This window comes from Elephantulus edwardii, unplaced genomic scaffold (assembly GCF_000299155.1).
Source record: "Elephantulus edwardii isolate Elephantulus edwardi_28Jun2011 unplaced genomic scaffold, EleEdw1.0 scaffold00063, whole genome shotgun sequence".
NCBI classification, from domain to species: Eukaryota; Metazoa; Chordata; class Mammalia; order Macroscelidea; family Macroscelididae; genus Elephantulus; species Elephantulus edwardii.
This window is the reverse complement of record NW_006399813.1, coordinates 5,141,700-5,169,350: the sequence shown is the minus strand read 5'-3', so window position 1 is coordinate 5,169,350 and position 27,651 is coordinate 5,141,700. Positions and strand designations below refer to the sequence as shown.

The 27,651-nt window shown below is 43.4% G+C and overlaps 1 protein-coding gene across 1 annotated transcript in view; it reads left to right on the top strand.

Moving 5' to 3' along the window:
* Positions 1–541: 541 nt before the first annotated feature.
* The window catches only part of PM20D1 (peptidase M20 domain containing 1), a 42,785-nt gene continuing 15,675 nt past the window's right edge, over positions 542–27,651 (top strand). The window contains exons 1-10 of the mRNA XM_006887922.1: positions 542–710; positions 2,323–2,409; positions 4,617–4,849; positions 5,469–5,555; positions 6,029–6,162; positions 6,428–6,547; positions 7,660–7,735; positions 8,181–8,242; positions 14,098–14,176; positions 18,514–18,585. Coding sequence (XP_006887984.1) covers positions 542–710; positions 2,323–2,409; positions 4,617–4,849; positions 5,469–5,555; positions 6,029–6,162; positions 6,428–6,547; positions 7,660–7,735; positions 8,181–8,242; positions 14,098–14,176; positions 18,514–18,585 — 1,119 coding nt within the window. The remainder of the gene's footprint in view (positions 711–2,322; positions 2,410–4,616; positions 4,850–5,468; positions 5,556–6,028; positions 6,163–6,427; positions 6,548–7,659; positions 7,736–8,180; positions 8,243–14,097; positions 14,177–18,513; positions 18,586–27,651) is intronic.

The window sequence follows — 27,651 nt, the reverse complement described above, 5'->3', positions numbered from 1 at the left end:
ATGTTAACCTTAATATAAAAAAACATTGTCAGCAAAATTCCCAAATAACAATAAATCCTCTGAGCTCGATGAAATCAACCCAGCGCCCAGCCTCCTCAGAATCTAAGGCAACGGTAGTCAAGTTCTAAGCTTCAGAACCTGGTGGATAAATTCTGGTAACAATAAGTAGAACAAGGCCTGTTCAGTTTCGCTTATTTTTCTTCATTTGTGTAGTTGTCATATGGCAAGCGATTTATGGGTATCACAGAACAGCTCAAGTGAGGACCTGCAACCTGGAGCCTTTTATCACCTCACCTTTGCTCTGCTTTCCACCTGCTTTAGGAGAAAAAAAACACAACCCCCATTAGGCCTTTCGCCACTGGGGGGAGTTCCCGTTGATTGGTTGTCTGGTAGTCCCAGCCGGGCAGTGATTGGCCGTATCCAGAGATGGGGTGGGGCCAAAGCAGAACGTGGGAATTGAAGCGGTGACAGAGAGAGCAAAGAAGTCTAGTGTTTAGGTCCAAATTCCAGGCGCGGACGGGCGGCGAGGACTCCAGGAATCATGGCCCGGCGATACGTTTGCGTGCTGGCCCTAGTGCCTTTGCTGCTCCTAGGTATCGCCACTGTCTCCAGATCCGAGGGCCCGCAGGACAAGGCGCACCGAGAAGCGTTGCGAATCCCCTCTCTGTTCACCGAAGAGGAGCGGGTCAAGTTGAAAGAGGCGCTGAAAGGTGAACCTGGGTTCCTGTCGCCCACCTATGCGCAGATGCATGTCCCTCCCTCCTGGGGGTCACAACTCAAGACCTCTCACTCTCCCTCCACAGAGCTCAAGCCCGAGCTCCACAACCCACCCCCAGTCCAGCCCCAGCCCTTGTCTGGGGGGCCTCGCACCCACCTCGAGGGCGCCACTCTGCCCCAGCCCCGGTTCCCGGGGAATCTGGGCGCTCCCTGTGTGGCACTATTTACTCTTCTTGTCACTACTGACATCCACTCTATCCCCTGCTTCCTTGCCAGGAGTGTCACAGCTGATTTTATTTGCGTGGCACTTTTGACAGTTTTCACTTGTTGCTCTCTGTGGCGTTTTAACACTATTGTTCTCTGCCTTGTCTAAGGGAAATCGAGTGTTATGTCAGTTAAATGCTCCTTTTCTAGGTCACTAAGGCCTGTAGGGCTCACTGAGCTCTGCCTCGTTCTAAAAATTTTGTCCAGACTGATCCTAAGGTGTCCATGTTCCTAATTCCATCTCCTAATTGAAGAACATCTCTCTAAATGAAACCAGGACGGCTCTCATCTGCTGAAGCCATATTTGGCAAAAGGATAGTTTCTATTGAGTGCTGGAACCTGTGGGATAATAGAACCCTTCCTCAACACCGGCGGTAGCTCCAGCTTTTTCCCTCTCATAAAATACTGGATTAAAAGAAACTGCCTACATAAACATGTACAGGCAGATGCAGCGACCAAAAGCTAACCCCTGCAATTAAATGTAAAATGTGTGTGAACTGGATGACCCTGCTCAGAGGCACGCAGGGCTTACCCCAAAGCATAGGAGGACCTTTGCTGGCCAGAGAGCAAGCACAGCAAAAACTAGATCAGAATCTCGAGGAGGGTCTGGGAGCAACATAGCTTAGAACTCTGAGTGCAGGTCTTTGGTCTGTGCAGTAGGTGGTGGGATAGAGCCTAGCTTTGTCTTTGAGAACCTGTCCCACAGTCCCAGACTACCCAGGTGCACTTGCTCCCATGGTGTTCTTGGAAAGCTAGCTAAGAAAACAAGATTAATTGTGCTTCCACCGCAGTGGTGTTTGTATTTGATAATAGACTCAAGAGGGATAAGCCAGGAGTGGCAACTCAGAAATGGAGGCATCCAAGGAAGATGTTATCATAGGACTAGGGAGGGAGAGGAGGTTTAGGGGAGGGAGAGTTTATGCGGAAGCTTCTAAATCCACCTCCTGACAGGCATCATCTTTTTAAAAGAACTGGGCACTCAGAATCCGCAAAAGGAGTATGTTTTCTGAGGCAGAGAGTGACACTTAAGGAAAAAATGTATTTTTGGCTCTGACCTTATACATGATCAGGGTCTGAATCTACTACTACCCCTCAGATCTTGGGCATTGTTTTTCTTTAAGAATTCTATTTGTCAAAACCAACCCAGGGAGTTTTGTTTGTCTTAGGAGACTACTGAAAACTGAGGTTTAAATCCCAGCTCTGTGGCTTGTTGTGGGGAAATCTTGAACACCTCTTTCAGGATTTCAATGCCCTCTGCACTAAGATGCTGAATGTGAAAGAGCTGAGCGCACAGCAGAGGACCAATGCCTGTTAACTTTAGCCTTCCATCTCTGACTGCAGGTGCCATTCAGATCCCAACTGTGTCTTTCGGCCCAGACGACTTCAATACGACAGCCCTGGCTGAGTTTGGCAAATACATCTATAAAGGTAAACATATTCTACCTCACTTAGACTGAGAGCAAAGGTAGTAGGGGGCATGCTGGAGGCATGGTTCTTTTGCAAGGGATAAAGAAGTTTATTTTGTGACTGAGCCAGAAGACACTTAATCTCCATAGTTTCTTTTTAGTTTTGAACATAGTAGGGAAGTACAGAGAAATTGGGAGTTAAAAATGGAGACAGAGTAGACACTAGAGCTTTTCCCTTTGAAGAACAAGACACATAGATAGTCAGAGTTTAAATTCTCTTAATCTTTGCCCTGTATGTGTGCCAGCCAATAAATACATAATCACAGAGGTAGAGGGGACTCCTTTTATCTGTACAAAGTTCAGGACTATGTCCCAGCTCCTCCCACCTTAACCTCCAAACACACATACACGCACTCCACACACTCAGGCCTTCTCCACATTCATCAATACTACAATTCTAAGCTTCTGGGCAGTTAAGAACTTGGAGCTATCACATCAGTTCTCTCTCCTCAGCCCCAGAATCCATGGAGTACCTATCTGAGAGGGGTCAAGTCAGGAGTAAAAGGAGTGTACTGAAACCATCTTCCTAAATCAAATAAAAACCAGCCAAAAAACGTCACAGGGAGAGGGTGGCTTAGAAGCAACATGTGGCCCTGTCTCTAACACTCTGGGATGAGGTAGATCTGGGGTTAGTTCTCAGTAACTAAACTGAAGTGAGGTTAAAGTCTTTACTAAGAGATAGACAAACAAAACAAGTCAGAACTCATGGCAACCCACCACGGGTTCCTAAGGCAGTAAAGCTTTCTCCTGTCTTTCTCCTGCAGAGCAGCTGGTGGATTTGCACCACTGACCTTTCGGCTAAGAGTCAGACCTATAACCCACTATGTCACAAGAGCACCTTTTACTAAAAACTAGGAGGCCAATTACACAGTGATAATAAACTAGATAATCTGGCTGGCAAGATGAAAGCGTGGTCTTTAGGTTTCTGTCTTCAGTTGTCCACTGAGCTACATGGGGAATTTTTTCCCATTCCAAGAAAAAAAAATCCAGTGAGAGATAAAAATGTTTGTTTCATGAATTTCATAATGACCCTGGGAACATCAACACTTGTGCACACAAATGTGGCCTTGTGAAGGATGGAATAATTTTTATCTCCATATAACACAAACATTATAAGTGTTTTCTGTTGAAAGAACCCTGAAAAAAATTATTTTATATTTATATTAGGTATATATATATATACACACACACACACCTGGGTTGCTGTGATGCTGAACCTTGTACCATTGGACTATCAAATACCAGAATGGTTGCCCAATGTGGACAGTGTTTGGTGGAGTTCCCAGTTGTAAAACAGACTAAGAAGCAGGAGTGGCATCCACTTCCTAAACCGCATGCTTCTGGAAACTCTATGAACTTGGAATTGATGATAGTTATGGAAAGGCATTAGATCTTTTGTTCATAGAGCCACTATGAGTCGTGCTTGACTCCATAGCAATCAATAATAACATAGATAAGATAATCTTATTCTAAGCAATTGGGATACTATAACCTATTATCTTCAAAACTTGGCATACTCCTGGTGAGTTACACTTTTAGCTGCAAACCAAAAGGTCAGAAGTTTGAATCCACAGGCACTGCATGGGAGAGAGACCAGCCACCCAGTCTGTTTCTGTAAAGAGTTACAGGCTTGAAAACCTAGGAGGTATTTCCCTCTTGCCCCTGCCCTGTAGGGTCAGTGTGAGTTGGAATTGATTCTCTGGCAGTTCTTTTTCTGTCTATATGGCTCTATCCCCTGTATTTGTAAAAATACGTTATATGTCAGACTGAGCCAGATCTTGAGATAGTGGTTGTCTTAATGGTGTAGCTGCAATTCCAAAAGCATGTGGTTCAAATCCACCTACTGCTCCGTAGAAGAAGGATGAGTCATCTCCTCCTGTGCAACGTATTGCCTCTGAAAACCTGCTGGGAGGTCAGCTATCAGTTAGTTCTCACCCAACAGTACACAGCAACAACAATTACATTACTAAGAGTATATTAAAATATGAGAAAGAATAATTTCCAAGGTTCCCCAGGAAGATTAGGAATTAGAGCTTCCAAAAGAAAGGCTGATTTAAAAAAAAAAAAACAAACAGACAAAAATCCAAGGGTCAGGGGAGTGCCAAATGGTGCTTTAAAAGAAACTTCACCCTGTCTTTCTGTCCTTTCTTTCCATCCCTCTACCTCTAGCCTTTCCTAAAGTATTCAGCGCCACCTTTATCCAGCATGAAGTCGTGGGAGGATACAGCCACCTGTTCACTGTCCGAGGTTCAAACCCCAGACTGCAGCCCTACATGCTGATGGCTCACTTTGATGTGGTTCCTGCCCCGACAGAAGGCTGGGAGGTGCCCCCGTTCTCCGGGATGGAACGTGATGGCTTCATCCATGGTCGAGGCACACTGGACAACAAGAACTCTGTGATGGTCTGACACCATACATCCCCTCTGCCTTGAGACCTTAAAGATCAATCCAGAGTGGGTGGGGTGCCTTGGATGGTCCCTGAGAGGCAGGAGGTTATGGGAGAGAGAATCCTGGCTCCAGGAGATCTAGGTTCCAGCTGTCAGTGTTGCCTCTCCCTCCTGGGCCTCAATTTGTCATCCTTACAATAGGGATTAGAGGGAATGATCACCAGAGATCTGCTCAGCTTTGACATTGATAAGTTTATACTATTCTCCAGGTGGTAAAAATGTTATGCTTCCCCTCCTCCAATCCCCTGGGGCCATTTGAATTTGTTCCTTAAAGAGTCTCTTAGAGAGCCCTGGTGGCTTACTAGTAAATTATGCAGCCAACACAATATGTGTTTTGAATCTATTAGCTGCTCTGGGGGAGAAACATTAGCAGTCCCCTCCCATGGAATTTACAGCCTCTGAAAACTTGCTGGAGGGTCAGCTTTGGGTCATCAGACTCAATGGCACATAACAAAGAGTCTCTTAGATTGTAGGCCCAGCAGCCCAGCTCTAGGCAGCTCAACGTCTCTGACTCCTTGGTACACATAGGCAGAAAATAAGCTTTTCTCCTTTCCCATTGTGTTTCTGTTCCCAGGCAATCCTACAGGCCTTGGAGCTACTGCTGATCCGGAACTATGTTCCCAGAAGATCTTTCTTCATTGCGCTGGGCCATGATGAGGAGGTAGTGTCTTCTCACCCTGCACCCGCCTCTGGGCCTCTCACAGGGCTGGGGGCACTTTACCCTAATCCAGTTTGCTCCCTAGCTTTAAGGTGTCCATGATGTTAATGTGGTGGTTTGAAAACTTCTCTGTGTCTTTGCCAGAAATTTCTGAGAACCTTGACCAAAATACAGATTTCCAGACCCTGTATAGTAGATCTCAACTACGCCTTAAGAACCATTCGTGTGGTGCAGAGAACTGAACAGGAAGTTACATGTCATATCCCCAGTGAGGCCACTTATTTTAATGTCAGGCAAATCACTTCACTCTTTGGGTTCCTGGTTCTTCATTTGTGTGAAATGAGATGGGGCAGCCCTTCTAACTCTGATATTCCAAGATTCTGTGAAGCAGGATTGTCTAGGTCCTTGCCCCACAGGTGGGGAGGGGTGGAGGTGAGGCTGAGGACTGTGTGTGAGTCTGGGTTCAATGTCCACAGGTATCAGGGGAACACGGGGCTCAGAAGATCTCAGCGCTGCTACAGGCAAGGGGTATCCAGCTAGCCTTCATCGTGGATGAGGGTGGCTTCATCCTTGATGGCTTCATTCCCAACATCAAGAAGCCTTTTGCCCAGTGAGTAACACCTCTCCTTGGCAGGGATTCTCACGCCCTGTGAGGAATGATCTCAGCCTGGTATGTGTAAGTCATGCTGAGACAACCTCTTCTTTGTCCTATTTTTGGCTAGCTCTGGGCTCCCCATTTCCATCCTCTTCTAGTGTAAACTTTTTCAGCGACATGAAGCTGACTTCCCAGCCTACTCAAACTAATAGACCCAGATCCCCACAAAGAGATAAACCTGGCTGGGATTACATCAGGAGGGCTATCTCTGATCCTACAGGATTGCAGTCTCCGAGAAAGGTAGCATTAACCTCAAACTACAAGTAAACATGGCTCCAGGGCATTCCTCAGCACCTCCAAAGGAAACGAGCATTGGGATCCTTGCAGCTGCTGTCAGCAGGTAAGCAATTCCTGGTCACTTTCCTACTTTGAGTTTGAGGAGCTAAGCTCCCTGGCTTGCAGCAAAATTCGCAAGGCATAGTAGGGGTTTCACAGCAGGGGCAGACGCTAGTACACATGCAAAAGGTAGGGATCAGAAGATAAACTCCTAGTACATTAATATGGTAGCTGGAGTCATCTAGAGTCCAGGCAAGCAATTAGACTTGACAATGACAGTGCCTAGAACTATCTATGGTATGTTAATCAAAAAGGCCTGCCTTCCATATCCCAACTGCTTTAAATAAGAGACCCCAGCTCCTAACTGACTGTTAACCAAAAAGTTAGGTATGTTGCTAGGAGAAGCTATTCCTTGGATAGAGACATCATGCTTGGAAAGGTGGAGGGTTGGAGAAGAGAGGAAGACCCTCAACCAGGTGGACTGATACAGTGACTGCCACAACTGACAATAGTGTGTCAGAATGTGTGAGGATGGCACAGGGTAGGACAGGGTTCAAATCTGTTGTTCATAGGATTGCTGTGGGTCATACTTGACTCTATGGCTCCTGACTACAACAACAACAACTAACAGAGCTATCTAAATCTACCACCTGCCCTGGCAATGACTCAAAGGACTGCTGACTGTGATAGCTGCAGGGTTAGGAACAGCCGAGCTCACTGTGTTGCTGGTTTCTAATCTTGAGACCATCATTTCTCTTAGTCCTTAATCACATATTTAACTGAGTACATATAATGGCCATGGCTTTATGCCAAGTGATAGCTTTTACATTGAGAATGAAAAGGCTGCAGTGCCTGTCCCCATGGGCCTCATTGTTACTGGAGGAGACCGACAGTTCTGCTGCAGTGTGGCAAGAGACGGCTTAGGAGAAACCAGAGGAAAAGAAGATGAGGTGTCCTGACTTACATTTAGTAGCCCAGGAAAGCTTTGGCTGGTGAACTAGCGGTGGTCTTGCTGATACTCTAAGACCTCCAAACGTTTGGGTTGATGGAGGTTAAAGAATTAGAATTAGTGACCTTCCAATCAGTCTTGCTGAAACTTCCTGTCTCTTTCCTTCTCTTCTTTGGGTTGCTGATCTTTATGTGGAGTGAGTCTTGAGAGCATCATTTCCCTTCCAGGTTGGAGCAGACACCATTGCCTAACATGTTTGGAGATGGGCCACTGAAGACAACATTGGAGCTTCTGGCCAATGAGGTGTGGGGTCGAGTATCACATATTCTTAGTCAGTCATGGAAGAGGAAGAAAGGGTGGCAGAGTATTAACCTTCAGAGTAATGGAAGGGTCCGGTTGCTGTCCAGTGTTCTGTCCGTGCCCAGACGATTTATTAAGTCAAGAGGGGGAGTTTGCTGATTTAATGGGCTGTGATGTTGATGCTTAACCAAGACCTTATGGTCTAAACCCACACAAGCACTTTTTGGGAGCTGTTTCCCACCCACCCTTGAAGCTGCTCTGTAACTATTCTAACCAATAGATAAGTCCAGCTGGTATTGGCTCTTTATCCCTCCCCTCTAGCAGAGAGCTGCACCCCTGACTGCCAGAGAGGCTCCCAGATAAATACATATGGGAGCCTAGGTGAGAAGTTGTGACCCTATCCTGCTGAGTCCTCTTAATTCTCCTGACCTTGTTCTTTCTCTTTCAGTTTCCCTTCCCCACCAGTTTTATCTTGAACAACATCTGGCTGTTTCGGCCTATTGTAAAAAGGTAAATTATTCTCTTCCCCACCTCCCACATTCCCTATCCCAAACTTACCTATTCCTGAATTTCCTCCTCTTAGTTTAATTTGTTGTTTGATGTCAAGCTGGAAGTGGTGCGCAGATTTTCAGAGGCACTTAATTGCAAGGGAGTTCATTGCCCATCCTTCTCATGCAGGTCAGCTGGTGGATTTGAACCACATGCCTTTGGAACTGCAGCACACCATTAGGCCACCAGAGCTCCAGAAACAACACCTAATTTCATATACAAGATATTAGACTAAAAGATGTCTAAGAAACTCTTTTTTTTTTTTAGAAACTCTTGACTGTTGCTACAATAGGTGTTGATTTTGGATCCAAGTAAAATTAAATCCTTGACACATCCAAGGAAAATGGAAATCCTTAACAACTACAGTCATAAATTTGTCTACTGGTCCAAGGATTTTTATTTTCTTGATATTGAGATGTAATCCATATTGAAGACTGTAGTCTTTGCTCTTCTTTAGTGTCTCAAATGTTTACTTTCTGCAAGCAAGGTTTGCATTTTTCTGAATTAAGCCAAGAAATCTGGAGAACAACCACTTGGCCAACTGACTGGAAGAGACCTATATTTGTTCCCATTCCAAAGAAAGGTGACCCAACTGAGTGTGGAAACTACAGAACAGTGTCATTGATTTCACATGCAAGCAAGATTCTGCTGAAGATCATCCAAAAACGATTAGAACAGCACATCAGCAGAGAACTGCCAGAAGTCCAGGCTGGGTTTAGAAGGGGTCGTGGTACTAGGGATATTGTTGCTGATGTTAGATGGATCTTGGCTGAAAGCAGAGAATACCAGAAGAATGTCTATCTGTGTTTCATTGATTATGCAAAGGCATTTGACTGTGTGGATCATAACAAACTGTGGCTGACTCTGAGAAGAATGGGAATCCCAGAACATTTAATTGTGCTAATAAAAAACCTATACTTGGACCAAGAGGCAGTAGTCAGAACAGAGCAGGGTAACACTGCATGGTTCAAAATTGGGAAGGGTGTACGCCAGGGATGCATCCTGTCTCCATACCTTTTCAACATGTATGCAGAGCAGATTATCCGAGAGGCTGGGCTCTGTGAGGAGAACTGTGGCATCAGGATTGGTGGAAGGTCTATTAACAATCTCCGTTATGCAGATGACACAACCCTGCTTGCTGAAACTGAGGAGGACCTCATGCACTTGCTGCGAAGGGTCAAGGACTGCAGCCTTCAGTATGGACTGAGGCTCAATGTCAAGAAGACAAAGATTCTCACCACTGGACCAATTGGCAGCGTCAGGATGGATGACGAAGAGATTGAGATTGTTCACAGCTTCAGTTTGCTCGGCTCCACAGTCAACACTCTTGGCACCAGCAGTCAGGAAATCAAAAAGCATATCGCGATGGGAAATTCTGATGTTAGGGACCTCTCTAAAGTACTCAGGAGCAACAGTGTCTCTCTGGAGACTAAGGTGCACCTGATACAGGCCATGGTATTTGCAATCGCTTGTTATGCATCAGAGAGTTGGACAATGACTAGGGAGGACAGAAGGAGAGTGGATGCTTTTGAGCTGTGGTGCTGGAGAAGGGTACTGAATGTACCCTGGACTGCCAGGAAAACAAACGGATTTGTCTTGGAGAGGATTAAACCAAGCTACTCCTTGGAGGCAAGGATTCTGGGGCTTCGTCTGACATACTTTGGACATGTTGCCAGGAGGCACGGGTCCTTGGAGAGGGACATCATGCTTGGGAGGGTTGAGGGACAATGCAGGAGGGGAAGACCCTCTATGAGATGGATTGATTTGGTGACTGGGGTAATAGGGATGGGTGTGTCAGAGGCGGTGCGGTTGGCGCAGGATAGAGCAGGGTTTAGGGCTGTTGTGCATAGGGTCGCTATGAGTCAGAAACGACTCGACGGCACATAACATAACAACAAATATAAGTTCTTGCTGAATCTTCCTCCAAACCTAATGCCACATTCTTCTTAGGGTCCAGCTTCTCAAATGATTTGCTCAGCACACAAGCTGAGTAAGTATGGAGAAAGCAAACAACCCTGATGCACGCCTAATTTTAAACCATGCAGTGTCTTCATATTCTGTTGAAATGACTGCTGCCTGGTCCATGTATAGGTTTGTTTTTAACTGGTTTTCATTCAGTCAGTCACTCACGAGGTATAGATTTTTGGTTCAACACAATTAAGTGTCTTGGAATTCCCATTATTCTCAATGTTGTTTGTAATTTATTATGAACCACACAGTCAAATGCCTTATAGTCAATAAAACACAAGTAAATGTCTTTCTGGTATTCTCTGCTTTCAGCCAAGATTCATATGACCTCTGTGATGATATCTCTTGTTCCACAATCTCTTTTGAATCCAATTTTAATTTCTGGCAGTTCCTTGTTTATGTACTGTACCAACTCTTTTTGGATAATCTTCAGCAACACTTTACCTGTGTGTAATAGTAATGATACTGTTCTACAATTTTTGCATCCTGTTTAATCACCTACTTTTTTTTTAATGGGAAAAAATGTCTAGATCTCTTCCAGGCTCTAGGCCTCTCTTGTGAATTTCTTGGCATAGACTAGTAAGCACATCAAGGGCTGCATCTGTCTGCTGAAATACCTCACTTATTGTTTCATCAGTTCCTGGGCCTTCTTCTCCCCACCCCCCCACCCCCCATGCCTTCAGTTCAACTTGAACTTCTTTCTTCAGTAGTCTTGGTTCTTGAGCACATGCTTCTTCATGAAATGGTCCTGTTTCAACCAACTGTGATTTTTTGGTACAATGAGTCTGTGTATTTCATCCATCATCTTTTGATGCTTCCTGTATCATTCAATATTTTGCCCATAGTACAGTCTTCAATATTACAACTCAAGACTTGAATTAATTTTTTTTATTCAGTTCTTTCAGCTTGAAAAATGCTGAGCATGGTCTTCCATTTTGGTTTTCTAACTCTTGGTCTTTGCACATCACTCTGTCTTCTCAAGCTGCCTTTTGAAATCTTCTCTTCACTGCTCTTATGTCATCATTTCTGCCTTTGCCTTTGGCTTTTCTCTACTTGAGGCTAAGTTTGAGTTTCTTCTGATATTCATCTTAGTCTTTTTATTTTTTTTAATATATTTTCACTTTTTGCTTTTATAAGACCTTTCACTTTCCTCATGGACGCTGTCCTGGATGACATCCCCCAATTCATCTTTGGTCATTAGTATTTAACTGCTTAGAAGTCTAGCAGTGTGGATTCAAGGCTGTAGCCCTGTGAAAAGGCATTTTTTTTTCTCTTCCAACTCTGTAGAAAATCCTTGTCATCAACATTTCCAAATCTAGGGATTTCTCAGTGCAGGAACTGTCCAAAGGACGCATTCTGCTCCAGGATCTTTTTTCTTGGTGGTAGTCAAGTGCTTCTAACCTTTTCTGCTTGTTTAATCTCTTTTATATATCAAAAGTGGTTAAGTCAGGATACAGTCCTATAGACACATCCTGTATTCCAGCAGTCCATGGTATAGTCAATATCCTTTACCGACACCATAATTCAAAAACATCACTAATTCTTCAGTCTTTCTTATTCATTTTCCAGTTTTCATATACATATAAAGCAACTGAAAATACCATTACTTGACTCAGGCACACCCCAGTCCTTAAAGTGATGTCTTTACTTTTTAACAATTCAAAGGAGTCCTTGGCAGCAGACTTGCCAGTGCAACATATCTTTGATTTCTTACCTGCTGCTTCTGTGGTTGTTGCATAAGGACAGAGGTAAAACGAAATCCTCGACGATTCAATCTTTTCTCCATTTATCATAATGTTACGTATTAGTCCAGTCATTAAGATTTTTGCTTTCTTTACCGTAAGATGCTAAGTGCCTCGAGTCCTCTTTGCTTTCAGCAATCAAAGTTGTGTCACCTGCAGGTTGTTAACGAGACTCCCTCCAAGCCTCATGTCTTGTTCTTTATCATGTAGTTCAATTTCTTGAGTTCTTTTCTCAGCATCCAGATTGAGGAAGTATGGTGAAAAGATAAAGCCTTGATGCACACCTTTCCAGATTTTAAACTATGCATTATATCCCTTTTCTGTTTGAACATTGCCTCTTAGTCTGTATACAGGTTCTACATGAGCACAGTCTACTATTAGGCACCTCAAAACACTTCCATGCTCCACTCATTATCCGCTTCCCAAACCACTAACATGTTAGAAAAGCAGCTCCACAGGATAAAGATGGCCACTCTCCTCCTGTGTGATTTACAGCCTCTAAAAACCTGCTGCAGGGTCAACTACGAGTGGCTTCTGATTCCAAGGCAATAAGCTAGAGGGTTTTTTTAGTTAGAATAGCACCTTACTCTCTTTTTTTTTAATTTTTTTTTTAAATTTTTGTGTGAGTGTACCGTCAAATCAGATCTGACTGGTACAGGAGGAGATTGTCCCTCCTTCTCCCGGCAGAGCATCTGGTGGATTCGAACCGTGTGCCTCTGGGATTGTAGTTGCAGCTCCTTGCCACTAGGCCACCAGAGCTCCCCAGCACCTTACTCTCTTGTTACTAATTTTTGCCTCAGGAATCGAGTGTTGCTATAAGAGAATACCACAAGTGGATGACTTCAACAAACAGAACTATATTCTTTTGTTGTTTAGGAGGCCAAGAGTCTGAGTTCAGGGTTCCAGCTCTGGGGAAACGCTTCTCTCTCTGCTAGATGTAGAGAGGGGTCCTTGTCACCAATCTCCCCCTGGGTCTAGAAATGTATCAGCATAAGGGCACATGCCACCCTTGATTCTTCTTCCCTCATGGGAGTCTGAGTCCTCTGATCTCTGCTGTCTTGTCCAATCTCTTTAATATCAGAGAAGGTTGATTCAAGTTATAGCCTAATTCTGTGGATATATCCTGCTTCATTAACATAACTACAACCCCTGTTTCATTAACATCATAGAGGTTAGATTTACAATATGCAGGATAATTACATCAGCTTACAGATTAGAAGATAATTACAGAATTATATTGTTGTTAATGTGAGTTGAGTATGACTCAATGGCCCTTTGAACAACAGATCTGAACCTTGTCTTATCCTCTGCCAACGTCATCATCTCTGATATTTGAGCCCATTGCTACTACAGTCACTGTGTCAATCCATCTTGTGTAAAGTATTCCTCTCCTTCGCTGCCCCCCATATTTGGAGTAATATCCCTCTCCAAGGAATGTAAATAATAATCTAGTGGCCTAGTGACAAACTTTCATCACTTTGGTGGGTGACTCTAATTGGCGGCCCTTAGGCCCTTCTTTTTGGTCATATAGCCCTCGTCTGTCCACTTGCTGTACAGAAGTAACTTGTGGTTGCTGTGAAGTTGAACACTGTGACACTGATGTGTCAAATGCATTAATGGTTACCCATGATGGACAGTGTTTGGTGGAGCTCCCCCATTAAAACAAGCTTGGAAGCAGGAGTGGCATCCACTTCCATAATAGCTTGCCTCCAGAAACCCTATGAACCTGGAAAAAGGAGGAAAGTCATGCAGGTGTCAAGGACTTTCATCCATAAGTTCGCTATGAGTCGCCAACAACTTGACGACACTTAACAACAACATAACAGTGACAAACTATGCTACAGTTCCAAAGGTAGGAGATTTAAATCCACCAGCTGCTCTGAAAGAGAAGGATGGGCGGTCTCCTCCTGTGCAATTAATTAGCTCTGAAACCCCACTGGAGGGTAAGCCTTGGGTCGGTTCTGCCTTGAAGATACACAACAGCCAGGTCGGCACATATTTTTGAAGATTCAATTCAGTCTATAACAGTGAGTGATCCTCCAACCCTCTTCTTTCTCTCCATTGGACAGTGCCTTGTAACATTTTACTCTAATCCTTTTGCTTTAGGTTCTTGGAGAGAAGCTACATAACCAGTGCACAGATTAGGACCACCACGGCCCTCACCATGTTCAATGCAGGAGTCAAGGTAACATTGCCTGGTGCCTCTCATCTACCTTTCTCTTACTCCCCAGCTCCCCGTCTCTCCTCAGGCTTTATTTCTTGCCTCATCCTTCCTTCTTAGGCAGGGACTTTTAATAATAGGAAGGATTGGTGCTGATTTGTCCTATGTCACTAGTTGGCCAACTCTCAAGAGCCAAGGGCCTCACCTAGGTTTCTGCACCCTCTGAAACTGCTGGTTATACTGTGTATATGTACACTGTGTACACTGCTGGTGTGTATGTGTATTTCCATGGTCTTCCTCAAGTCCTCTGAGTCTGTGTCCCTACCAGAAAACCCAGCCTATCACACTAGTGTAAAATTAGAAGGTAGTTCTTATGGCCTATGTCCAGATTGTGACTCAGTATGTTTTACTGAATCACTCTGCCATTTGGATCATACAGACTCCTCTCTTTCTTCTACTTTCTAAGACCAGCCTTTCCCTACATTTTGAAAGATTTACCTGGTTAACTAGTTGAATGAGTGATTAATGTATCTTCCCTCAAGTATAACTGGTATTACCTTCTATTGTTTTTGTTGCTATGTGCTGTCAAGTTGGAACCAACTCCTAGTTGACCCTCCAGCAGGTTTTCAGAGACAATAAATCCCATGGGAGTAGATTTCCCATCCTTCTCTCACAGAGCATCTTGTGGATTCGAACTGCATACCTTTGGGATTGCAGCAGAGCTTCTTACCACTAGGCCACCAGAGCTCTTACGTATGTGATTTTTAAAAACTGTTACCATCAACTCAGTTCCTATTCATATTGTCCCTAATAAGACAAAGTAGAACTGTCCATAGAGTTGCAAGGCTGTAAAAATTATTTTAGGTTGACCTATGACCTCAATGAAATAATTAAAATAAATGTTTTGGGGAAAATTAAATCACATTAGTAGAGAGTATAATGTATTAGAATACCACAATAAGTGACAGTGATTTAATAAATATTAGCCAAGATTTTCTAAATATAACCAGTGATAATCCTGAAAAATAATTGGTTGATTAGAAAATATAACTTGGGGAAAAAAAAGAAAATACAAGTTGAGGTGAAAAAAAATTATTATCTATTAACTCACTGAGTGAGAAAAACATTTTTTCAAGAACTTGCTAGTAGGATAGATAGCAGTAAGATAGAATTGGTGATATCGTCTATGCATGAATCATAAATAAAGAAAATAAGAGAGTACAAAGCACCTTGAGTATAGTAATATCTGTTCTTCATTTGTGACTCTGAAAGACAAAGAATCATTAACAAAAATGAATATTAAAAATTAAAAAACTAAAAAAAAAGGCTTCACAAAACATTAAAAAGAGGCAGGGGGATACTCAATATCTAAGGAGCTATAAATCATTAGTCTGAATAAAACATTTGAAACTGGCATGTCCAAAAATGAATTTTTCATCTTTCTCTGAAACTTTCTGCCCTTCTATTTTCCACCTCAGAAAACTCCATTCTATCACTGATTTAGTTCCTAATTCTTGGAACCCTCCTGAACGCTGATCTTTTTCCCACATTCCAGGTCAACCTTGTCAACTCTTCCTTTAATATATATCTTGAGTCCTCTAACTTACCATTTGTAAATCCTTATGGAAGCAAACTACTTCACCTTTCTCCCACAGAGCTTCTGGTGGGGAGTTCAAACCATCAACCTTACAAAGTTGATGCACTTACAAGTTGAGCACTTCACTACCAGGGTACCTTTCTGCACAGTTAAAATAAATACGTCGTAATTTCTCGAAAAAGAAAAATATATATATGTCTTAATTTCTCAAAAAACTACTTAAAATATACACATTGTCATTTCTCCCAAAAACCCACACAGTACAGAGATAGATAGATAAGAGAGATACAGATATAGTGATTTCTCACAAAAGTGAAATAAATACTGAGTGGCCTTAATAAGCATAAATTAATGTAAACACTATATGAGATCTCTAAAAATGAGTTTTGAATGATTCATACTTGGGATAAATGTTTCACCATCTAATTGGTCTGCTTCCTATTGACTGGACACTGAGTAGCTGCTGTTAAAAGGATCCAGCTGCTAGCACACGAGTTAGTTTGAATGTAAACCTTTTGAAAACTAGAATATTGAACAGACCATAGACTGCCAAGAGAATGAAAAGATCTGACCTGGAGAGAGTGAAACCAGGATGCTCCTTTGAGGTAAGGATTTTGAAGCTCCTTCTCACATACTTTGGGCATGTGGCCAGGAGAGATGAGTCCTTGGAGAAGGACATCATGCTAGGAAGGATGGAGAGACAGCGAGGAAGACCCCAGATGAGATGGATTGGTACAATAACTGGGTAGATGTGGAGACAGTGAGATTGTCTCAGGATAGGGCAGGATTCAGAGCTATTATACTGAGGGTTGCTATGAGTCACAGGCACTTTGATGGCACAGAACAACAAAAGTTCATACCACTTGCACATAGAATACAGTGTGATCCAGTAACTCAATGTGTTTCTGTTGAGTCAGAATTGACGTATGGCAGGTCTCCAAGGCTGTAAGTCACACAAAAGGAGATTTCTCAGCTCCCTCCCTCAGGGCTGTTGACAGAGCTGACCTGTCAGAGAGGTGCAGCCTTTGGGTGAGCAGTGCACCCCCTAGAGACCCTGTCACCAGACCTCCCTTGTGACCACCTGGAGCACTCATGATCTCAAGTCCAGACTGTGATCATCATTGTTGTTGTGTACTGTCAAGTCAGAACCAACCCATAGCTGACCTTCCAGAGGAGTTTTCAGAGGCAATAAGCTGTGCAGGACTTGAGAGCCCAAAATATGGGATCAGTGCCTCTGAATTAACTCCTGGAAAAATTGACTAGATTTTCCAGTGTATTAGCTCGAACTGGACCTTCACCAGCTGCATATAGTCATGACCAAAATAATTGTACAACGTCATTGCATCTGACTAACCTTCCCAGCGTGCTTTATACATGTGTTGATACATTTGATCTCCCTACTCTCCTCCCATGCGATTAACTGCCTCTGAAAACCCTCCAGAGGGTCAGCTACGGGTCAGTGCCTACTCTACAGTACATAACAACAGATGGTTAGGAGTGCAAATGACTAACATGCTCAGTTCCTAAGTAAAAGGTTGATGGTTCAAATCTAACCAAAGGCACCACAGAAGAAAGCCCTAGCAATCTAATTCTATAACATTATGGGCACTGAAAACTCCTTGGAACACATCTCATCTCTGACACACATGGATTTACCATGAGTCGGAATTGACTAACAAGCAACAAGGAAAAAATGCAGCCTTATGAATACACTGCTTCCCATTTGACAGCTGAGAAAACAGAAACTCTAAGAAAGTTATTATTAAAGCCATGTAGTTAATTAATAGGGAACTCTGGTGGCCTATTGGCAAGAAGTTGTGCTACAATCCTGAAGGCACGTGGCTCAAGTCCACCAGCTGCTCTGTGGGAGAAGGCAGGGCAATGTCTTCCCATGCAATTAACTGCCTCTGAAAACCCACTATGGGTCAGTTCCGATTCAACGAAACACAACAACACAGTTAATTTATAAAAGCCCAGTTCATTTGTCCTTGTTCTCAGGATACCTTGAACCATATAAATTTATAGTTGAGAAATCTGACTATGCATAGCCTTTGAGGAAAAAAACCTTCTGTAACCCAACTTTCTAATGGGTCCTGAGTTCTTCTTCCTGATCAAGCCAAGAATAGGGTCAGATTTCACAACTGGATTTGGAAACAATTATCCCACTCTCATTACCCCACCATCTCCCCCAAGGGATCAAACAGGGGCCTGCAGGCCTGTGCTAGGTTCTAGTGCCTTGGAAAGGGGGAATACAAAGAGAAGAATAACAATGGCACAGCACAGAACCTCAAAAGAGATGTCTGTCCAATCACAGAGAAAGCAGTCTTGTTCTCAGCACTTCTCTGCAATCTCCTCCAGGACAAGGATTATGATGGTCTGGCCTAACACTAACACACTCATGTACTCTGAGCATAACCACATGTCAAGGGTCCAGAAAAAAATAAAAGGCAGACAGCACATAACAACAACAACAAAGGAGTCTCATCCTCTTCCTAAACCACATGCCTCTGGAAACTCAATGAACTTTGAGAAATGACAACAGGTATAGAAAGGCTTCAGGCTTTTTGTTCATAGGGTCTCTATGAGTCGTGCTCGACTCAACAGCAATTAACAATAACAACAACAAAATAAAATTAGATCCTGGACTTTTCTGTCTAATCAGCTGCTTCTGCCCCTGCTGGATGTGGCTGGCTTTTCCTGGGCAGGGGTCTGATCTGGAGGACTTAAAGTTTACTCAGATCAAGGTTTGTGGTTCTCTCTCCAGGTGAATGTCATCCCCCCAGTGGCCCAGGCAACAATCAACTTCCGGATTCACCCTGCACAGACTGTCCAAGAGGTATGTAACCCCTGAGCCATTGTCCTGGTTCAGCATCAGGAATAGGACCCCAGTTTAGCTGCCATCCCAAGGCTGGTGCAGTTTCTTCCTTGTTCAAGCAACAGTTTTCAGACACTTTCTTTGAAGTAACTATTCAGCTACAGAAAGAAAATTCTGCCTGAGGAGAATGTGCAGTCTGGAGATGGGAAATGAATACTTTTAAATGATAACACTAACCACAAATACTTGTAAGATGAGCTTGTCATGTGTTTGGCACTCTTTTAATATATGTATTGAGTTCTTATACTCAACTGATAGCATCTTCATTTGGCATAGGAGGAACTAAGGCACAGAACAATTAAGTAGCAGGCCCCCCCATTACACAACTAGCAGTCTGCTTCCAGAGTCTGGTCTCAGCCACAACATCCTCTGCAAGTATAACAATTGTTGTTAGGTGCCATCAAGTTAACTAGGACCCATAGCAACCCAAAGGACAACAGATCTGAAGCTTGTCCTATCCTGCACTCTCTTCACAACCTCTGTCAGGTTCAGGCCCATTGTCGTAGTCATGGCATCAATCCATCTTGCTAAGGATCTTCCTCTCTCTTGCTGACCCTCTATTTTCCCCAGAATGAATGATATCTGTCTCTGAGGACTGCTTTCTTCTGAAAATATACCCAAAGTGAGACAGAGTTCCACCATCATTGCCCCTAAGGAGCATTTTGGGTGCACTTCCTACAAGATAGATTTGTATAACAATTTTTATTGTTATGCACCATCAAGTCACCAGGGACTCAGCAACTCTATGTACATTAGCTATGAACTTTGCCCTATTCTGAGCCAATCTCATCATTTCCGACAGATCTAAACCCATTTCTCCAATCACTCAGTCAATCCATCTCATCCGGGGTTTTCCTCTTCTGTGCTGTCTCTCTACCTTCCCAAGCATGATGCCCTTCTCCAAGGACTGGCCCCTCCCGGCCATGTGTGCAAAGTATGTGAGATGGAGAGTCAAAATCCTTTTCAGTACAGACCTATTTGTTCTCCTGACAGTCCACAGTATGTTCAACACTATTCTCCAGCACTAGAATTCAAAGGCATTGATCCTTCTTCTATTATCTTTAGTTATTGTCTAGCTCTGGGATGCAAAGCAAGTCATTGCAAAGACCATAGCCTGTAACAGGCGCACCTTAGTCTCCAGACTGACATCATTGCTCTTCAGTACTCTGGAGAGATCCCTGACAGCAGACTTCTACAGTGTCATTCTTCTTTTGATTTCCTGACTGCTCATGCCAAGAGTGTTAATTGTGGAACCAAATAAGCTGAAGTTGTTAGCAATCTCAAACTCTTCATGTATCATGAAGCTTCCAATTGGTGCAGTAGTAAGAATCTTTGTTTTCTTGATGTTGAGCTTCAATACATTTTGAAGACTAGAGCCCTTGACCTTCCGCTTTTAGGGATGAATAAATTACCACAGGTTTTTGTCGTGTTCTTGTCAAGTTGCCTGCGACTCAGCGATGCTATGTACAACAGCCCTAAATCTTGCTCTATCCTGTGCCAATCTTATTGTCTCCAACACACCTACCCCAGTCACTGAATTAATCCATCTTATCGAGGGTCTTCCTCTCTCACACTGTCCCTCCACCCTCCCAAGCATGACATCCTTCTCCAAGGACTGGTCCCTCCTTGCAACATGCCCAAAGTATATCAGATAGAGCTTCAGAATCTTTGCCTCCAAGGAGCAGCCTGGTTTCATCCTCTCTAGGAAAAACCTGTTTGTTCTCCTAGCAAACCATGGTACATTCAACACTCTTCTCCAGCACCATAGCTCAAAGGCATCAGTTCTCTTTCTGTCATCCCTAGTCATAGCAAGAAATAGCAAAGACTATGGCCTGGATCTGGCACACATTAGTCTTCATAAGACTACTGCAAAAATGGAGAAGTGGAGGATCAGTGAAGGAGATGAAGACCCTCAACAGAGTGGATGAACCCAGTGATTACAGTAATGGGATTAAGCACAGCAGAGATTGTGAGGATGGCACAGGATCGGTCTATTATAGAGGGTCACTATTGTATAGAGGGTCACTGAGTTGAAGTCATCTTGATGGCACCTGACAACAATAACTGAAAGAAAAAAAAGAAAGATACTACCTCTGAGGATTAAGAAAGTGTTTGTTTTCCTGAGTGCTGGAAATTCAAGTGAGGACTTAAAGGACAGATAAGACTTTTCTAGAAGTAAGACAGTCAGGAGCAGAATAAATTGGGAGAAAATATTGGGAGGTGAAAATGGAATTGTAGGTAGAGGAACAGCTGTGTGCTGTATATTATATGCTGAGGAAGCTGGGCTTGAATCTGTGGTCAAGAGAAAGCTGCCAAAAGGCTTCAAGTGAGAGTGATATACTCAGTTTCACTTCTAGGGAAGTAATTGCTAATGACTGAGCAGAGGACATGCTGTCGCAGGAAGAGGGGAGGAAGCTGTTGCAACATCACAGGCATTGGGTGTGAATATATGAATGGAGGTCATTGTAGTGGGGTGGAGGAGAGAGCACTGACGAGAGGTGAAAAAGATGGGTTAAACAGGACATGGAGGGTAAATGGAGGTGGGATGTGAGAGAGAGAGGGTGGCTTCAAGAATGTTAACCTAAATAGTGGGTCAGGTACAGATGCCATTAATTAAGACTGGGAATTTGTCATGAGTATAAATATTGCATAAGACCATTATTATAAAAATAAGTAACTAAGTAAAATGGTGTCACGCTGGAGACTAAGGTGCATCTGATACAGGCCATGGTCTTTGCAATCACTTGTGATGCATAAGAGAGTTGGACAATGACTAGAGAGGATAGAAGGAGAATTGATGCCTTTGAGCTGTGGGCTGGAGAAGAGTATTGAATATACCATGGACTGCAAAAAAAAAAAACAGATTCATCCTGGAAAGGATTAAACTGGGCTGCTCCTTGGAGGCAAGGATTCTGGGGCTTCGTCTGACATACTCTGGACATGATATAGGAGGGCAGGTCCTTGGAGAGGGACATCATGCTTGGTAAGGTGGAGGGACAGTGCAGGAGGGGAAGGCCCTCTATGAGGTGGATTGATTCAGTGACTGGGGTAATCGGGATGGGTGTGTCAGAGGCAGTGTGATTGGCACAGGATAGAGCAGAGTTTAGGGCTGTTGTACACAGGGTCGCTATGAGTCGCAAGCGACTCGACAGCACATAACAACAAGAAGTAAGATGCATATAAATTCCCAAAACGGGGAACAGGCAAGTGGGAAAGGGGTAGAAAAAGGGAAAGGAGGGAAATCACATGGATAGATCAGAGAACAGGTGAGGCAGGTGAAGGAATAGGAAAGATTCAATGGGGACTTAAAAAGATGGGGTAATAATAGGCATAAATCAGCACTACAGCTTTCAAGAGCATCAGTTCTTCTGTAATCCTTATTCATTGCCCAGCTCTCAGATGCATAGCAAGTGATTGGAAAGACCAAAGTCTGAATCTGGCACACGTTAGTGTTCAAGTTGACATCATTGCTCTTAAGTCTTTTGGAGAAGTCCCTGACAACAGACTTGCTCAATGCAATATGTCTTCTCATCTGTTGACTCCTGGTGGAAAGGATGTTGATCATTGATCCAAACAAGATGAAATCATTGACAGCTTCAGTCCTTTCTCCGTTTATCATGATATTATCTGTTGACCTCATGGTGAAGAGCTTTGTTTTCTTAATGTTAAGATGTAATCCATACCAAAGGCTGTAGTCGTTGATCTTCTACAGCAAGTATTTCAAGTTGTCCTCACTTTAAGCAAGCAAGGTTGTGTCCTCTGCATAACACAGTTTGTAATGATGAGGTTTCCTCCAGTTCTGATGCCACATTCTTTACAGGAATTAGGTTGACTATATCTGCACAAAGAATTGTTAGAAAAGTGCCATGTCAGCAATCAAAACCAGACCCGGTGTTGACTGTGGAACAGACCATCAATTACACATGTACAAGTTAAAATTGAAACTGAAGAAAATTAATAAGAGGACATCCAGGATATCAACCATGAAGAAACTAAAAGGTCAAAGACAGGAGAAAGAAAAAACCAATATGGATGTCAGAAGAGACTATGAAAATAGCATTAGAGTGTCAAGAAGCCAAAACAAAAGGAAGAAATGGCGAAGACAGCTGAGCAGAAGGTTTCAAAGGTTAGCTCAAGAAGACAAAGCAAATTATAACAAAATGTGCAAAGAGCTGGAGTCAGAAAATAAAAAGATAGCTCATTCAGCATCTCTAAAGCTGAAAGGACTAAAAACAAATACAAGCATCAAATTGCAACACTGATAGATGCTATGGGCAAAATTTTGAATGATCCAGGAAGCATCAAAAGAAGATGGAAGGAATACACAATCAATGAACCAAGAAAAATTAGTTGACACTGAAAAATTTCAGAAAGTACCATACAAACAAGAGCCAATGGTTATGAAAGATGAAGTTCAAGTTGTAATGAAGGCATTGTCAAAAAATAAGGTCCCAGGAATCAATGGAATACAGATTAACATGTTTCAACTAACAGATGCAGCCCTAGATGAGCTCCAGTCTAAGCCAGGAAATTTTAAGAAGAGCTATCTGACCAACAGACTGAAATAGAACTGTATTTGTTCCCTTTCCCACAAAAAGTGACCCAACAGAATGTAGAAATTATAAAACAATATCATTATTATCACATGCAAGCAAAATATTGGTGAAGATCATCCCAAAACGACTAGAACAGTACATTGATAGAGATCTTCCAGAAGTTCAAGCTGGGTTTAGAAGAGTCCATGGCACCAGGGATATTACTGCAGATATTAGAACCTTGCTGAAAGGATGAGGTACTGGAAGAATATCTATTTGTGTTTTATTGATTATGCAAAGGCATTTTTGTGTATCATAACAAGTTATAGCTAACATTGAAAAGAATGGGAATCCCAGAACACTTAATTGTGCTCATGCAAAATCTATACCTGGAACACGAAGTTGCCTTGTGGGAATGGAACAAGGGAACAAGGCATGGTTTAAAATCAGGAAGGATGTGCACCAGCGTTGTATCTTTTCCCCATATCTATTCAATATTCCTTACCAATCAGATGAATAACAGATGATTTAAAATCCGATAGTTTAAAATTAAGAAGGGCGTGTGTCATTTAGTCTCTCTCCATACCTAGTCAATCTGTATGCTGAGAAAATTATTCCAGAAGCTGGACTCTATGAAGAGGAATGTGGCATCAGGATTGGAGTGAGACTCATCAGTAGCCTGCATTATGCAGATGACGTAACCTTGCTTGCTGAAAGTGAGGAGGACTTGAAGCATTTCTTGCAGAAAATCAAGGAATGCAGTCTTCAGTATGGATTGTGTCTCAATATCAAGAAAACAAAGAGTCTTACCACTGGACCAATAGGCAACATGACGGATGGAGAGGAGATTGAAACTGTCAACAGTTTTATCTAGTTTGGACCCACAATTAACATCCTTAGTACCAGCAGTCCTGGTACTATTATTTCCTAATAAGGAGACACATTACACTGGGAAGATCTGCAGTTAGGGACCTCTTCAAATTATTGAGGAGTAATGACTCCAGTTTGACAACTAAGGTGTGTCTGATTCAGGCCATAGTCTTTCCGATCATTTGCTGTGCATCTGAGAGCTGGACAGTGAATAGGGCTATCAGAAGAAGAATTGACACCTTTGGGCTGCGGTGTTGGAGAAGAGCCCTGAACATCCCATGTACGGGCAAAAGAACAAACAGATATGTCTTGAAGAGAGTGCAGCTGGAGTGCTCTCTGGAAGCAAGAATGATGAGGCTTCACCTCACATACTTTGGATATGTTGGTAGGAGGGGCTATTCCTTGGACAAAAGACGTGATGCTTGGAAGGGTGGAGGGTCGGCTAAGGAGAGAAAGACCTTCAACCAGGTGGATCAATACAGTTACTGCTGCAATGAGCTCTTGTGTAACAGGATGTGTGAGGATGGCTCAGGATAGAACAGGGTTCAAATCTTTTGTCCATAGGGTGGCTTTGCATCATAGTCAACTCAATGGCACTTAACAACAACATTCAATATTCTTTACCAGTCAGATAACACATCCTAAATGTAAGCAGTAGGGAGTTCTCATGGCCTAGTAGTAAGAAATTGCACTGTTACTAAGGCACATGGTTCAAATCCACCAGTTGTCCTGTGAGATAAAAATGGACAGTCACCTCCCTTGCCATTTAAAGCCTCTGAAAACCTGCTGGAAGGTCAGCTGTGAGTCATTTCCAACATGATGGCACATGACACACACATATGTACACACAAATGTAAGAAAAGATTTGAGCAAGGTGTGTGTGTGCTGTCTTTGATGCAGGCTGAACATCAGCCAGCCTTTGATTTATCCTCATGCAGGAGTGGGGGGAAACATCGACGGCCTCTTGAATCATTCATCATGTGGGCGGAGCTGGGGCAGGTGTGCGTCTACACTTTGCTGCTTTTCATCAGACCCTAACCTCTGTCCTTTTCCTGGGGACTCATGTGACCAGTAAACCACACAATTCCCCTGAATTACCTTCTTTCCACTAGTTGTTTTCCAGCCTCATTCCAGTTCCATTCCCTTTCCAAGGCTATTTTCCACCCACCGAGGGCTTTCATCTCCCCAGGTTCTGGCATTCTTTCCTCGTGTCCATTTCCCTGCCACAGCAGCCTTCCTTTCTGGTCGGATAAAATCCCTGGAGTCCCTGCCCATCCTGCCCTCGCACCCAGGCAGGAATGGAAAGCTTCAGTGAGCTGTAATCTCCTGGTGCCCAGTCCTGCAGGATGCTCCTCTGCCTCATGCCCAAGGCCACGTACCAGGGCCCATCCCTGCTGCACTGAGAGCTGAGTGTGCAGGCCTTGATCTGGGCAAGATGGAAACAATGGCAGCTCCCAGCATCCTCTTCCTCCTCTGCTACCTGGTCTTACCTGTGTTCCAGACATAGGTCTCTAACACCTCTCTTTTTTGTTCCTTTTATTTTATATTGGTTTCCATACAAAGTTCATATACATCGTGTTTCACAATATCCTTCATTCACACTGTGTTTCATACAATCATTCTCATTCATTGTTGTTGTTGTTGTTAATTGCCATCAAGTCAAATATGACTCATAGCCACCCTATGAACAAAAGATTTGAACCCTGTCCTGTCCTGTGCCATCCTCACTCTTCCTGATACACAAGAGTTCATTGCAGCAGTCACCATGTCAATCCACCTGGTTGAGGGTCTTCCTCGCCTTTAATGACCCTCCACCCTTCCCAGCATCATGTCCTTCTCCAAAGAATAACTCCTCCCCCCAGCAACATGTCCAAAGTATGTGAGGTGAAGCCTCATCATTCTTGCCTCCAAAGAACCCTCCAGCTGCACTCCAAAACATAGCTGTTTGTTGTCCTGGACGTGCATGGGAGGTTCAGAGCTCTTCTCCAACACCACAGCTCAAAGGCGTCAATTCTTTTTCTATCATCCTTATTACTTGCTGTTGCTGTGATGCTGAAATCTTTGCCACTGATGTGTCAGGTTCCAAAAGGGTTTCCCATCGTGGACAGGTTTTGGTGGAGCTCCCTGATTAAGACAGACTAGGAAGCAGAAAAATCTTCACATGCAAGCAAGATTCTACTGAAGATTATACGAAAACGACTGGAATAGCACATCAGCAGAGAACTGCCAGAAGTCCAGGCTGGGTTTAGGAGGGGTCATGGTACTAGGGATATTGTAGCTAATGTTAGATGGATCTTGGCTGAAAGCAGGGAATACCAGAGGAATGTCTATCTGTGTTTCATTGATTATGCAAAGGTGTTTGACTGTGTGGATCATAACAAACTGTGGCTGACTCTGAGAAGAATGGGAATTCCAGAACACTTGATCGTGCTAATGAGAAATCTATACTTGGACCAGGAGGCAGTGATCAGAACAGAGCAAGAAAACACTGCATGGTTCAAAATCGGGAAGAGCGTATGCCAGGGATGTGTCCTGTCTCCATACCTTTTCAACCTGTATGCAGAACAGATTATCTGAGAGTCTGGGCTCTGTGAGGAGAAATGTGGGGTCAAGATTGATGGAAAATCTATCAGCAATCTGCGTTAAGCAGATGACACAACCCTGCTTAATGAAACTGAGGAGGACCTGAAGTGCTTGCTGCAGAGGGTCAAGGACTGCAGCCTCCAATATGGATTGAGGCTCAATGTCAAGAAGACAAAGATTCTCACCACTGGACCAATTGGCAGCATCAGGATGGATGGTGAAGAGGATTGAGATTGTTCACAGCTTTAGTTTGCTTGGCTCCACAGTCAACATTCTCGGCACCAATAGTCAGGACATTAAAAGACGTATTGCCATGGGAAAGTCTGCTGTTATGGACCTCTCCAAAGTATTGAAGAGCAATGGTGTTTCTCTGGAGACTAAGGTGCGTCTGATACAGGTCATGGTCTTTGCTATCACTTGTTATGCATCAGAGAGTTGGACAGTGACTAAGGAAGATAGAAGGAAAATTGATGCCTTTGAGCTGTGGTGCTGGAGAAGAATGTTGAGGGTACCATGGGCTGCTAGGAAAACAAACAGATTCATCCTGGAAAGGGTTAAACCTGTCAGTTCCCTGGAGGCAAGGATTCTGAGGCTCCATCTAACATACTTTGGACATGTTATGAGGAGAGACAGGTCCTTGGAGAGGGACATCATGCTTGGTAGGGTGGAGGGACAGTGCAGGAGGGGAAGACCCTCTATGAGGTGGATTGATTCAGTGACTGGGATAATCGTGATGGAAGTGTTGGAGACAGTGGGGTTGGCACAGGACAGAGCAGAGTTTAGGGCTGTTGTACATAGGGTTGCTATGAGTCGCAAGCCGCTCGACGACACATAACAATAACAACAACAGGAAGCAGAATGGGCCATCTACTTCCTAAAGAAAAGGCTTTTGAAAACCCTTTGAAAACTAAATAAAGAGGATAGTTCTTATTCGTTATACTTTATAAAATGAATCACTATTGACCTATGCCTACGTTACGCTGTCTTTCCAGATCCTTGCTGAATCTTTCCCATTTCCTTTAGCCCTCCATTCCACCTA